The 14855-nt window shown below is 39.0% G+C and overlaps 1 protein-coding gene across 1 annotated transcript in view; it reads right to left on the reverse strand.

Moving 5' to 3' along the window:
• Nucleotides 1-426: 426 nt before the first annotated feature.
• LOC124718759 (protein draper-like) overlaps nucleotides 427-14855 on the reverse strand; it is a 174507-nt gene continuing 160078 nt past the window's right edge. Inside the window, exons 18-19 of the mRNA XM_047244373.1 lie at nucleotides 11090-11227; nucleotides 427-575 (exon numbers count right to left, since the gene is read on the reverse strand). Coding sequence (XP_047100329.1) covers nucleotides 439-575; nucleotides 11090-11227 — 275 coding nt within the window. The 3' untranslated portion in view covers nucleotides 427-438. The remainder of the gene's footprint in view (nucleotides 576-11089; nucleotides 11228-14855) is intronic.

Below are 14855 nucleotides of genomic sequence, written 5' to 3' on the forward strand. Positions count from 1 at the left end.
GATTCCTCATTATGTTATATTTTGGGGCTTTTTCCCAGTTACTAGAGCAAAATGAAGCTTTGAAAACATCACTCAATAAATACACATTCACACACTGATAAGGAACTTACTTGGATGTGATTTACCTCCTTTATGCTTTACATTATCATTTTATTAAGTTTGACTGCTGTAGCAACTCAGTATGATCCCTGTGTTTAGTCACACCTCTACCAATTCAGTTACAATTATCTCGACTGAGCGAACACTGAAAATTAGCAGAATGTCTCTGCTAGTAGTAAGTGGTGTACATTCTAATCTTTCGTATCAGATGAAACAGATATCTTACAGAAGTTGCAATTGCAATCACAGAATTACATTTATGACATTTAGAAGCAGTTAATGTTGGGGTCACTATAAAACTGCTTACATGCTACTTCGGCGCTCGAGATATGCCCGCACTCAGGCCGATGACTTGGAAGGCTTGCTGTCAGGAGCATTTCGATCTTTTTGGGGTCCAAGAGCTTTGGTCATCCTGTGGTAGTTCGGTTTCAACGAGCTTGCTGCTCTCTTGTGGTCCAGATGATCATACTCCATGTCTGTGAATTTTATATGCAAAAGTGAAAAAAAGTTCTGAGAGTTACACTACCGGTCTAAAGTTTTCGATCACAGCTGTTGATTTGTGTTTAAAAACAGGAATTTTGTTTTGAATATTCGATCATAAACCTGTTCTGATAGTAAAACAAGTATAAACATACAAAGACTAAGGTCCTCTGTCATGTATCCAATCATTGTCCACCTAGAGGGGTGCTAATGAGTTTCCACTATGCTGATAGTCTTTACCTAAGAGGGTTCCATTTAAACAGGCCTCATTTCTTGTGCTGTCTTTGTAGCAATGAGTTTATAGTACATTGTGTGCATCTAGTAGTGAGTTTGTATACGTGATCAAGTTCATACTGTATCACTTCTTAATGAGATGGAAAGAGGAGGTTGGAATTGAAAAAATGCTGTAATTGTAGCTCTGCATCACAAAGACTATCCTAGTAAGACAATAGTAACATAAATTTGGCTTAGCCAAACCTACAGTGGTGTATACATTGCTCCAGTTCAAGCAAACTGGTGCCAAGGCAAGTGTTTGACATTCTGAAAAACCTGTGCAACATCATAAAGCAAAGATTAGTTCCTATGTGTACAGAGTAAACATGAGGACTCTTGCTGCACCTTAAATTAACTACAAAGTAGACAATATGCAAGCAGCTCCAATCCTTGTCTCAGCAGAGCAGTGCCACTTATGAGCATGACTTAAATGGATGGATAGCGGCCAAAAAACCTTTATTACTCAAACAAAAGATGCTGAACTGATTGCAATGGGCACAGTAACATAAAAGCTGGAGAGTGCAGCAATGGTCCAAGATGAGTCAAGTTTGAAATTTGGAAGCCATCATTGAATTTTTACTCATTGACTTCATGGAAAACGTATGAAGTCAGTGCATAATGCCAATGGTGGAGTGTCGATTGTGGTGTGGGGATGTTTTGTGGGTGATAGAGTCGGTTTTCTAGTGAGAATTAATGGAACATTAAAGAAGGAAGGATATCACAAGAAACAGACCAACAATGCAGTTCAATATGGCAAGAGACACATTAGTTGTATGTTGTTCTGCAGCAAGACAATGATCCCAAACAGACTTCTAAATTGTGCAGAGGGTAAGTCAATGAAACTGAAGAATATGATGTGGTCAAGTCAGCCACTTCACTTAAATCCCATTGAACGCTTACAGGATGAACATGAGGGAGGGAGGAGATTAGGGTTTAACATCCTGTTGACACTGAGGTTATTAGAGATGGGGCACGAGCTCAGATTAGGGAAGGATGGGGACAGAAGTTGGCTGTGCCCTTTCACAGGAACCATCCCAGCATTTGCCTGAAGCGATTTAGGGAAATCATGGAAAACCTAAATCGAGATGGCCGAACGCAGGACTGAACTGTCATCCTCCCGCATGTGAGTGCAGTGCGCTAACCACTGCGCCACCTTGCTCGGTGGTATGAACTTGACAGGAAGATCAGAGAACTGAGGTCATCTATGGAATAATTTACAGATGTGTTGGATTGTAATCTCTGCAAAAATGTTACAAAATTTTGTCTCTAGAATGCCAATAGTCTGTGCAGCAAGAAAGGTAGATACTTTGAAGAGGCTAAAATGTAAACCATATTGTATTGAACTTAATGACAGAGAGAGAATTTTTATTTTGTAAAATAAAGTATACAGATTTTTTCATAGGTGATCGAATACTTTTGACCGGTAGTGTATACTTAGTAACAAAAATGAACAGATATAGAGATCCTTGTTGGGGAAAGTGATTTATTTACTAAACTAGACAGGTAACAATGAAATTCATACCATGTACTCTGCTGAAAAAGGAAAATGCAACACCCTCCAAGAAATGGTCATTTTATTGACACATGATGTGACATAATTGTACAACAAATTCAGGTCAAATGAAACACGTCACAGTAAAGGGTGTCCCATCACATCACTACAATGCATACCACACTCGGATGGCAATGCAATTCTGTATTCACACACACACACACAGATGATCATAAAGGTGCCAGTGACACACTGCCGCAAAGCATCTTGAGCCTATTGTTGCAATTTGGCAATGGATCTTACAAGCTACGGAGAAAAATTATGTTCCCAGTTTATCATGTCCTGTATATGTTCAAATGGTGAGGGATCTGGTTGGCCAGGGCATTTGTTTTACATCACGAAGAGCACATTGTGTCACCGTAGCCATATGTGGATGTGCATTGTCCTGCTGACAAAGTGCATCAAGTAACCGTAAAAGGAATGGCTTCAGCATGGGGGTAACAGCTTGTGCAATGTAGTGAGCACTGGTTATTTTATCTTGCAGAAGCACCAAGTGTGACTACGAGGTGTATTGGTCCCCCACTCCACGAAGCCTGGGTTGGGAACTTTGCATCATGGGTTGAATGCACTCTGGAATATGCAGCTCACAGGTCTACACCATATACAGGTATATCCCTCACTCACAGAAAGAACCTACTCTCAGCAATGAGAACAACAGAGCACCATTTCATATTCATGTTGACCCCTTCATGACACCCGGTGGTGTGTGTCAGTGGCAATCTGGACAGAGCCACACATGATCATAGTCTTGCTGCAAGATGATGACAAGGGTATCATGGGGAGTGCCCTAGGGAAGTGTGATACAACCACTAATATTTTCGGTATACATATGTGAGCAGCAATCTGCTGTATGGGAAGGTAGAGTAAATGTAGAAGGGTACAAGATGACAGACAAAATTTAGCTGGTGTCATGAATGGCTGCTAGCTCTAATGTAGAAACTAGCACATCAATGCAGATGAGTTGGAAGAACAAAACCCGTAATGTTCGAATACAGCATGAGTAGTGTGCTATTTCACACAACCACATCATTTAAATACCGGGGTGTAACGTTACAGAGCGATATGAAATGCAACGAGCATGTGACGACAGATAGCCAACTCTGGTTTATTTGGAGAAAGTGTATAGGAGACGAGTGCATGTTTTCTGGAGTACTGCTCAGCTGTCTGGGATCAGCACCAGGTCAGTTTAAAGGGAAACATCAAAGCAATTCAGAGGCATGCTGCTAGATTTGTTTCCAGTAGGGTCAGATAACAAACAAATATTACAGAGATGCTTCAGTGGTTCTACTTCGGCCATCATACATTTCACGTAAGGACAACAAAGATAACATACAAGAAACTCTGTTTGCAAGTGGAACAGGAAATGAATGGCTAGTAGCGGTACAGGGTACCCTATGTCACACACCAGGCAGTGGCTTATGGAGTAAGTACACATGGATGTAGACATAGGCAGTTACCTATAATCTTTGATGACACAAGGTGTACCTCAATTTCATTCCTGGATTATGTTTGGTTGGCCACTGCTGTCCATGTAACGCATCAATCTTGACATGCGTCTGTGCTACATGGATGTCCTAAACCTCATCTACAGTTGAGGGAATGTTCCACAGACAACTGTTGACCGAAATTACACATCACCAATACATTGTGCCCAATATGTGAAGCAGTCCACCATTACATCCATCCAGCTTCCCACAAACCCACAAGGCATCACAAGTTGAAATGGTTGAAGCTGTACAACAGGAGCGTATACTCATCAGTGTGGCGTGGTTGTACCGTAGAATTAATGTTGCAAACACTGTTCGACCCTAAACTCAGCACAGTTACTGCCTACAGAATCAAAATAGAGAATGCACAGACAGCCGTCCTGAGCATCATGACTGTTATGAATGAATGACTGACACTAAACCCCCTCAGTACACCCTTGTTATATCCAGGTGCCACTGAACACAGTCCTTATGAGTGTTGCGTTTTTTTCCTTGTAATGTACATTAGGATCATCTTGTTGTGGTTTCCTGTCTGAAAACAGGTTTGGTATAGCTATCCACACTAGTACATTCTGTGAAATCCTCTTCATATCTACATGACTACTGCAATTTACATATATTTCCAAACTGAGAAATCCTTGGTGACTTGGAATGTGTCCTATTTATTATATATATATTTTTTTTTACATGAAGTTGTACCACAAATGTCTTTTTTCCCCATATTGATTCAATCACTTCTCATTGATTATTCAATCCACCCATCTAATCTTTAGTGTTCTATTCTTGTCTGAACTGCGTATCATCCAGTTTCACTTCCACACAGCTTTACCCCAAATACCTTCAGCAACTATTTCCTAACATTTAAATTTATATTAGATGTTAACAAAATCCTTTTCATGCTGTAACAATCCTGCATTTTATGAGGGCACTCAAACAACAACCAAATGCTTGCGATAAGTGGACCACGGAACGGTTCCATTCAGAAGTAATCGCCACACATGTTAAGGCATTTATCTCACTGGGAGACAAGATGATCAATTCCTGTTCTGAGGAAGCTAATGGCTGCAGATGGTTCCACAACTGCTATCACTTTTGCACTTCCTCTTACAACTGAAACTGACATCCATGCATATCTTTCTTTCTTCAGATAACCAAAGATATGAAAATCACATGGTGAAAGATTTGGTCTTAGTGGAGGATGTTGCAGCATTTCCCAAATCAGAGAAGCATACACAATTGGCAACATGGGGACAAGCATTATCATGGACTATTCCATCTGACAGCATTCCAGTAGCCCAAGGTAAAGTGGCAAAGCCAACAGTGGAAACATTCCACGTCTCCCCTACCAAAGAAACCCAAAACTGTCCACATAAGTTCTATTAAGGCCATTATGACGTTAATGCAAGAGGATGCCCACCTGCCACACAGCAAATTGGAGAAAGGCTATGCTTCAGCTGCTCGGTTGGGAAACATTGCCGTAAAGCTTGGATTTTTCGCTGTGTGATTCTCACATCTTCAGCAGTCTGAAGAAAGACGTGTGGACGTTGGTTTCCGTCGGACAGGGAGTGGGTACTGTAGTGGATCCCATCAGTGGCTGGCTGCGTTCTACAGAACAGGGATTGATAGTTTCATCTCCCAGTGGGATAAATATCTTAATGTGTGTGATGACTGCTTTTGAATGGAACCACTCCATGGTCCTGTGATGTCAGGTGTTTGGTTTTTATTTGACTGCTCCTTATATAGGGTGTTCCATAAAGAACACTATTTCTAATTCAGTAACAAAGCGCGTAATTTATTTGAAAATTGCTAGTATTACTATGTCAAGATGAAAGACAAAGACTGCAATTAAACATGAAACAAAATATTGGGCGTATGTCATCCATGGCTTTGTCCACGCACATCCATTCTGTGAACAAATTATTTGATGTCAAATCACATGATATCAGTGGCCAGTTCTGATTCTCTTAGCAACCAAACTGTTTCAACAAGCATTGTGGCAGGTTGCCCCCATCCTGTTGGATGTCTTTCACATTCAATTCTTGCCCTTGCAACTGCAGCCATAAAACTGTGGCAATAACAATCACCAGTCACTGTCACAGCTTTTCCAATCTTGCTTAAGCTGGAATGTGCCTAGTCACAGTTGATTATTTTTTTTTTAAATGAAAATCACTATCGAATTCTTGTTTTGTGAATTACCCAATCAGCAAATATTTGTCACTTCAAATGGTCCACTGGCCTCAGCTCGTGTGTTGTTTGGATAATAAAAGTTTTGTTAAAATTCAATGCAAATTGCATCTTAGAAGGGCTCACTGTTGAGAATGGTGGTGAATTCACTTCACTGCACTTGTAGCGACACTCTCGCTGATGACTGAGACAATCCCTACCAATTGCCAAGAATGAGGACATCCAGGTGATTTTATGTTTCCTGTCAATCCTGTATCCTCAAATTTCCTTACCAGTCTCTGCACCATTGACACAGTAGGCACATTTCAGCTACCAAAAATTACACACAGTCTTGAAATGGTCTCTGCGTGGCATTCAATGTACTTGAAATCCACTTTCAGAATCAGGATTGTTGATCCATCACCTATCACACTATTTTAGATGATAACAATACACACAAATGCCAACTCAATGACAATCAGTAATCGCAATATCGTCATATAACAGTCGCTTAAATTTCACGTACGGCAGCCTAACAAACTGAAAGAGGTGCTCAATTTAAAAACTGCATTCCTTATGGGACACCCTTTATATACACTCTACTTCTGCCATTTTCAGCTACTTTATTGCTCATTTACTACTTTTTGTGTCTCATTTCCTAACCTACTACATTTTAGAACAACGTTAATTGATGCTTATCTTATAAACTCCTTACAAGATATTACCAATACCATTCAGCTGCCCTTCATCCTTAGTCTTCACTGTCATAATACAATTTTTTTTATCTCTTTTTCCCTGACCTGTAAGTCCCTTTCCAAATTTGTCTTTGGTCTCCTTTACTGCCTGCTTAGTGCACAGACTGAATAACATTTGGGATAGGCTGCAACCCCGTCTCTCTTCCTTTTCAGCTACTGCTTCCCTTTCATGTCCTTTGACTCTTGTAATGGCAATCTGCTTTCTGCACAAGTTATACACTACCTTTTGCTCCCAGTATCTTATCACCATTAGCTTCAGAATTTTAAATCTGTGTTCTAGTCAGCAGTGTCAAAAGCTTTGGTTCTGCATATGACCATTAATTTTGAAGATTGCATAATATTCATTGAGTGAACAACCCTTATAAATATACAGAATCCTAAACTTGTCTAAATCATAACTTCAAAAAAATTCATGGTGCATTGTTTTTCAGTAATTCAATGCCTAATATATGCTATAAACAGCTTGTTCACAGAAAGAACATTCAGAACTTTTCCAGTTGTTTCCTGACAGGAACAGTACTTGACTAAAAAATAAGACATTCTTGCAACTTGACAACAAGTTATGTCAAATAATACCTAATTCACATTCCTGCTACAAAAATGCTGATTTGGCACATTAATATGAGAATGTGTGTAGCCTAATTACATGTGTGAGATTGAGGGAAGAAATTCTTCAATAAACTGTGACAATTGGCAATTAAAAATAAGTGATTTGCTCTAAGTAAGCAAGTATGCAAACTTTCTTTTATCTAAAATTTTATTTCCTTTACGTCACCCTTCACAGGTTGTAATGCACACGTAACAAATTGAATTTTAAAGTACTGCTAACCGCACTTTACTTTCATATTCCTTGCTATGACCCTCCTTTCTCCCAAAGCTCTTCAATCTGTAATTCCAACTTAGATTAGATTAGTACTTGTTCCATACATCATGAATACGACACTTCGTAATGATGTGGAATGTGTCAGGTTAATAAAAGGTGTCCATGCAAGATATTACATTAGACAAAATATTACATGTCACTCAATAATTTTTTGTGGAGGTTGGGAAATTACCCTCTTACTATATCCAAAGATTCATCTAATGAGTAGAAGGAATTGCCATTAAGAAATTCTTTTAATTTCCTTTTAAATGCTATATGGCTATCTGTCAGACTTTTGATGCTATTAGGTAAGTGACCAAAGACTTTTGTGGCAGCATAATGTACCCCCTTCTGAGCCAAAGTTAGATTTAACCTTGGGTAGTGAAGATCATCCTTTCTCCTAGTGTTGTAGCCATGTACACTGCTATTACTTTTGAATTCATGGATTGTTAATAACAAATTTCATAAGTGAATATATATATTGTGAGGCTCCAGTGAAGATTTCTAGCTCTTTAAATAAGGGTCTGCAGGATGATCTTGGATGAGCTCCAGCAATTATTCTGATTACACGCTTTTGTGCAATGAACACTCTTTTACGCAATGATGAGTTACCCCAGAATATGATGCCATATGAAAGCAGAGAATGAAAATAGGTGTGGTAAGCTAATTTACTCAGATGTATATCACCAAAATTTGCAATGACCCTACTAGCATAAGTGGCTGAACTCAAACGTTTCAGCAGATCCTCAGTGTGTTTTTTCCAGTTCAACCCCTCATCAATGCATACACCTAGAAATTTTGAATATTCTACCTTAGCTACCGATTTCTGATCGAAGTCTATATTTATTAATGGGGTCATTCCATTTACTGTGTGGAACTGTATATACAGTGTTTTGTCAAAGTTTAATGAGAGCCCATTTGCAGAGAACCACTTAATGATTATCTGAAAAACATCGTTTACAATTTCACCAGTTAATTCTTGTCTGTCGGGTGTGATAGCTATACTTGTAAGATCGGCAAAAAGTACCAGCTTTGCATCTTCATGAATATAGAATGGCAAGTCATTATTATATATATTAAGAACAGCATATGATCCAAGACCAAACGTTGCGGCACCCCATTCTTGATTGTTCCCCAGTTTGAGAAATCAACAGTCTTTTGCATATTATGTGAACTGTTTATTTCAACTTTCTGCACTCTTCCAATTAGGTATGATTTAAACCATTTGAGCACTGTCCCATTCATACCACAGTACTTGAGCTTATCTAGAAGTATTCCATGATTTACACAATCAAAAGCCTTTGATAGATCACAAAAAATCCCAACAGGTGACTTCCGGTTACTCAGAGCATTTAATATTTCATTAGTGAAAGTATATATAGCATTTTCTGTCGAAAAACCCTTCTGGAAACCAAACTGACATTTTGTTAAAACTTTATTTTTATTTTACAAAGGTTTGAAGCTACTCTACAATACATTACTTTTTCAAGAATTTTGGATAAGGCAGTCAGAAGAGAGATTTGGCGGTAGTTGTTGACATCAGATGTATCCCCTTTTTATGCAGTGGTTTAACAATGGCATACTTCAGTCTATCTGGGAAAATACCCTGCTTCAGAGAGCTATTACATATATGGCTAAGAATCCCACTTATTTCTTGGGAACAAACTTTTATTATCCTGCTGTAAATGCCATCAATCCCATGTGAGGTTTTATTCTTGAGAGAGTTTATTATCTTCCTAATTTCAGATGGAGAGGTGGGTGGAATTTCAATTGTATCAAATGGTGTGGGTAAGGCCCCTTCCATTAACTGCCTTGTTTCTTCTAATGAACATTTAGATCCTATTTTCTCTACATCATTTAAAAAATGGTTATTCAAAATTTTTTCGACTTCCGGCTTGTTGTTTATCAAGTTTCCAATCACTTTGATGGTGATGCCATCATCCTGTACTCTTGGTTCTCCTGTCTTCCTTGTAATAATATTCCAAATTATTTTTATTTTGTTATCAGACATGACGCACATGCTTCTGGACTTTTTAATAACCTTTCTTAATGTAGCACAGTAGTTTTTATAATATTTGGCTGTTTCTGGGTCATTACTCTTTTTTGTTGTTAGATACAGTTCCCTTTTGTGGTTACAAGATATTTTTATTCCTTTAGTAAGCCAAGGTTTTTTGCATAGTTTCTTATAATTAGATTTAACTACTTTCTTGGGGAAACAGTTTTCAAATTCTCTTATAAGTGTATCATGAAATAAGTTATATTTTAAATTAGCATTGGGTTCCTTGTACACCTCATCCCAGTCTAACTGCTGAAGATTTTCTCTGAAATTTCTAATTGTTGAGTCATTAATAGAAGGCACAACTTTGGAGGGTAGTTTTGAATTACTGAATGGAGCTATGTCATATACTGTAACTAGCTGAGCATCATGATCAGAAAGCCCATTCTCAACAGGACAAGAATTTATGTTTTTAAACCTAACTTGGTCTATAAAAGTGTTATCTATCAATGTGCTGCTGTCCTTTACTACCCGAGTAGGAAAATTAATGACAGATGTCAAATTGAAAGAACTGAGCAAGACTTCCAGGTCATTCTTCCTATTACACTCTTTCAATGAATCAACACTGAAGTCCCCACAAATAATAATTTGCTTTCCCCTATCTGACAGATAGCACAACAAGACATGAAAGTTTCCTGGAGGGGGCCTATATACTGTTACAATTATAAAAGAGCCCTCCTTCAGTTTAAGTTGACAGGCACATGCTTCTATATGTTGCTCCAGATAAAACTTTTTTGTATCTAAGCTTTCTACACAGTGATAACTTTTGACATATATGGCAACTCCTCCTCCCACCTTATTCTCTCTACTCATATGTGCAGCTAGTTTATAACCACTGATATTTACCTTTTCCACATCAGACACAATGTGATGCTCAGACAGGCATAGTGTATCTATTACATTATCAGATTCAATGTCATCTAAACAAACCAGGAGCTCATCTACTTTATTCTTCAATCCCGGAATATTTTGGTGAAAAATGGTAACATTATTTTTTACTTTACTTTTCTGAGAATCTACTTTTTTTCTTTAATCCACCAATATTTTGGTTAAATATGGTAACATTATTATTTACTTTCCTGTTGTGAGTTTTGGACCTCTTTAGCACCTGCATGCCTGAACTTCTCATTGGCCACTGATATTAGCCTAAAAAAGACGTACATCAATGAGTACTAGTGTCCCCCTTATGGATTTTGCTAACAACTCTGCCAGTTTACCCTTCCCTTTTCTATTGAGATGTAGGCCATTCCTTGTGAAATCCCCCCATCAATAGCCTCGACAGGAACCAATCCAATGTCTGACAGAGTGGCCGCCCTACGCAACTGACTGCTGTGGCATTAATAGATAAATGTATCTTCTTACCTTGACCTCCTTTCTGTTTAATTTCATCATAAACATGCAGATCTTCAATACTGTTGTAAACATTCACATTGGGGTTACTTACAACTGCATCATTGTTCTTCGTCAACACTGGATAGTCATATGATAGTCTGTTGGCACCTGAAGCATATTATTATCCATATTCATTACTTCATGTAACAGTGTATCATACAACTGTTAACACTCAATGAAGCATATTTACAGTCTATATTTTTAAAAACCATGTCATAATTCCACACATCAAAATATTATATCCAATTTGCAGCCAACATCGGCGTGTTACAAGAGTGAAACCCCATTATGATGCATGTTGTCTCATAATGATTTAGTTAGTGTAAGGTTGAGACAGTCTAGTAATTAGGCCCAATCCAACAGAAGATTCATGAGTAGTATCTCGCAAATAAATGATTTTAAAGAAAAAATTTAACACTCTAGTCCTGGTGATTATTATTAAAATGCAGCTACTCACAGAGGTCCAGTGTGCACTATACTTATAATGTGGCAGCAAAACTTGGTAGATATTCTAATGTGTAAATGCAGAACTGGTTTACTCTGGGGGAAAAAAAAAAAAAAAAAAAAAAGGTTCCAATTGTGGCCACTTAGCACAAATCTGGCACTGTGAATGCAAGAAAGATGTATAGAAATGTTTCCACATGAAGTGGATTATAGACAGGACATGAGCAGAAAAGTTCAAACAAGACAGAAGGGCATAATCACCATTTTATTATTAAGCAGTTCTTACACAAATTGTTCAATATGAGCATTGGAGATGTCGACAAAATGCTGTATGGCTTCAGATTTGCACCTGGTGGCCAAAATTGAAATTAATTTTTTCGCCAATGTAAATTTGTTCTGCATTATCCCATTAGTGTATCTACCAAGTTTCACTGCCATATGGTAATCACAGCCCACACGGGACCTCCCTGAGTAGCTACACTTCAGTTGTAATCACCTAGCATTTTACTTGAGTTCAAAATCAGACATCCCCAGCAACAATAAGAAATAAGTGATAACACAGAGTAAATAATAATAATACAGCACTTAACTACAGTATTTTGATGATATGTAAGTAATTCTTTGAAAAAATCATGATACAACACAGTTTTATGTTTCTATTCTTTATTGGAATCGCACAATTTCAATTTTACAAGACTATCCTCAGGTTTTTACCAACACAGTTAACACTACACATAAGGAAAATGGCCTTGTCACTGAATGTCACATTAAAAATGAGGAACATGTTGTAGAAGGGCACAAACTGAGTCGGTAATCATACTAACTTTGCAAACAGAATATGAGTATTAGATGATAATATTTTTCATTCATACTTTATTGGAAGGCTTTGTAGTTTAGTGATTAATGCATGCTTGGAAACGTTTTTGTGACTGACAAGGTAATATATTCATGAAATCTCAATCAAAAAACAAAGATTAACTTCTCATAGTTGAGACTTACATGATTGTAAGAGTTTGTAAATGACATTATGGCCACCTTTTGACTGTAAAATTGTTTATTTATAAGTCCCAATATTGCATATTTGATTGTGTGGGGAGAACTGCACCTTAGTAGATGTCAAAATCCAACAATCATCTGACATGACATGACATAAAAGATGGTTTCATCACATTGCATTCCTGATTACAACATTTTGTATGTACTGCACTGTTCCATAACATTTTTTGGGGTAAATGATCCCCTATTTGTTTTTGTTTCGTATAAAACAGAAGCTGGTTTCGCCGCATGCTTTTCTGTGGGTTCACATATACTTGTTCCTGCTAACAAACCTGCATGTGAACTACTCGATTTAAATGCATTTTATGTACATTGCTCATATTCTACTTTACTTATGTTCACACCATTTTTCTGTACTTTCTCACATTTACTGGAGAACTCTACACTAGCAGGCTTTTGACAAAATTGGTATTTAACTTTCTTACATCTTGTCACTGAATGACTTGCAATTCTGTTGCTTCTTGCTGCTGACTATGCTTTGTAGTCTCAGTGACTAGAGAACTCCTCCTTGCAAATACTAAAAAATGCAACATCAGCTACACATATTTTTTCACACATTATGGACAGGTACTGCAAACAATACATTTTAGCAAAAATTGATGTACTAGAATCATCCTCCCACTCCAATGAAAATTTCAGAGTTTTCCATTAAATGCAAGAAAGTATGGAAAATGGACACAAACAAAAATAAGGTAGCTCAAACAGTCCACGGGTATACTGCCGGTTCATAGTGTCCAACGGGCACAATATTTCAGTGATCAGACATGTCACCATCGTCAGGTGTGCTGACGAACTGAGCTCCTGAGGGCGGGCGGCCGATTTAAATCCCCTCCCCCTGCGGGCCGCTCTCTTCGCCGTCCGCGCGACAGCAGTCGCGAAGACGTGGGCATCGGAATCTGTCGCAGCGTCGATGTGCTTGCTACGTCTGCCCTGGTCACCAGTTCGTACTTCTTGCTGAGAGTCTTCTTAATTACATTCAATGCTGGGTCCCAAGCCTTGCTGAGATTGTAGCCGCAATCTCGGTTAATAAGATCTTCCCTGGTCCGAATTTCGATAGCCTCCCTTACAACGCTGTCTCAATATTTAGAGGTCTGAGCCAGGATCTTGGTATGCTCGTAATCCATCTCGTGCACAGTATACCCGTGGACTGTTCGAGCAACAAATACACCGGGAGAAACTGAAGAATCACATCATATACCTTTATGGGGAGGAGATGTAGCGCAGCGTGAAGAAACTTGCCAAGCTGCACCACCGAAGACGCCATTTGCTGAGTGCTCTTGCATTCCTGAAGAGATGTCATACCGAACTTTGATAAGGTCACGCATCACATCGATTCTGGGGCAGCCGAGAGAATTAAGAGACGGGCCAGCCTTGCCTTAGTACATGAGGGGGTGCACTTTACTCGCCACAGCCTTGAATACAACTCCCAGGAAGTATTTAAACTTCATCTTAAACTGGCAAATCAGTTTAATTTGTGGACCTGCAACTGGGTGGATGGTGTTACCTGGACGACAGCCGATTCTGCACATAGAAAAGCCACTGGATGTCAGATTTCAAAATTCTTATGTCTCACGGATAAACCATCGCTGGAGGCAGCATGCAAGACGATCATCAATCTCACTGATATGGAGCTGTCTCATGAGGTGGTTTCGGTTCTGGAGAAGGGACTCAACTTTGCTCCCACCCCTAGGTTCACGCTGGTCGCAACATCGTCAGTGCAGTGGAACAGGTTGCAGCACGATTACCACCTGAAGCAGCAGAAGAAGTGCGTCGGGAAACCTGCCGGGCTCTGACCAGAACTAAACCTACAAAGACTAACATTACCAGTAGAGAGAGGGCGGCCATTCGGGACCCAAGAGAGTGCTCTGAGATTGTTATCTTACCTGCTGACAAAGGCAATGCCACTGTTGTTCTTTCCCGCAAGGACTACATTGAGAAGAAGCAGCGCCTGCTAGATGATGACTCCTATAGGGAGATCAACGTTGACCTCCACGAAGAAAGTGGAGAACAAGACCAGGGCTCTACTCAAGGACGCGGATCTACCAGAGGGGGACACCAAGAAAAAGAAATTGTCACCTCAAAGACCTGTACCACCAAGACTTTATGGACTCCCTAAGGTCCACAAAGAGGGGGTTCCTATGCGCCCCATTGTCAGCAACATTAGGGCACCTACTTACTTGCTGGCAAAATATCTGGCTGAATAACTTAGCCCCTGTGTAGGTAAATGCCCTCACCA

The sequence above is a fragment of the Schistocerca piceifrons genome, chromosome 10 (genome assembly GCF_021461385.2).
Source record: "Schistocerca piceifrons isolate TAMUIC-IGC-003096 chromosome 10, iqSchPice1.1, whole genome shotgun sequence".
Lineage (NCBI taxonomy): Eukaryota > Metazoa > Arthropoda > Insecta > Orthoptera > Acrididae > Schistocerca > Schistocerca piceifrons.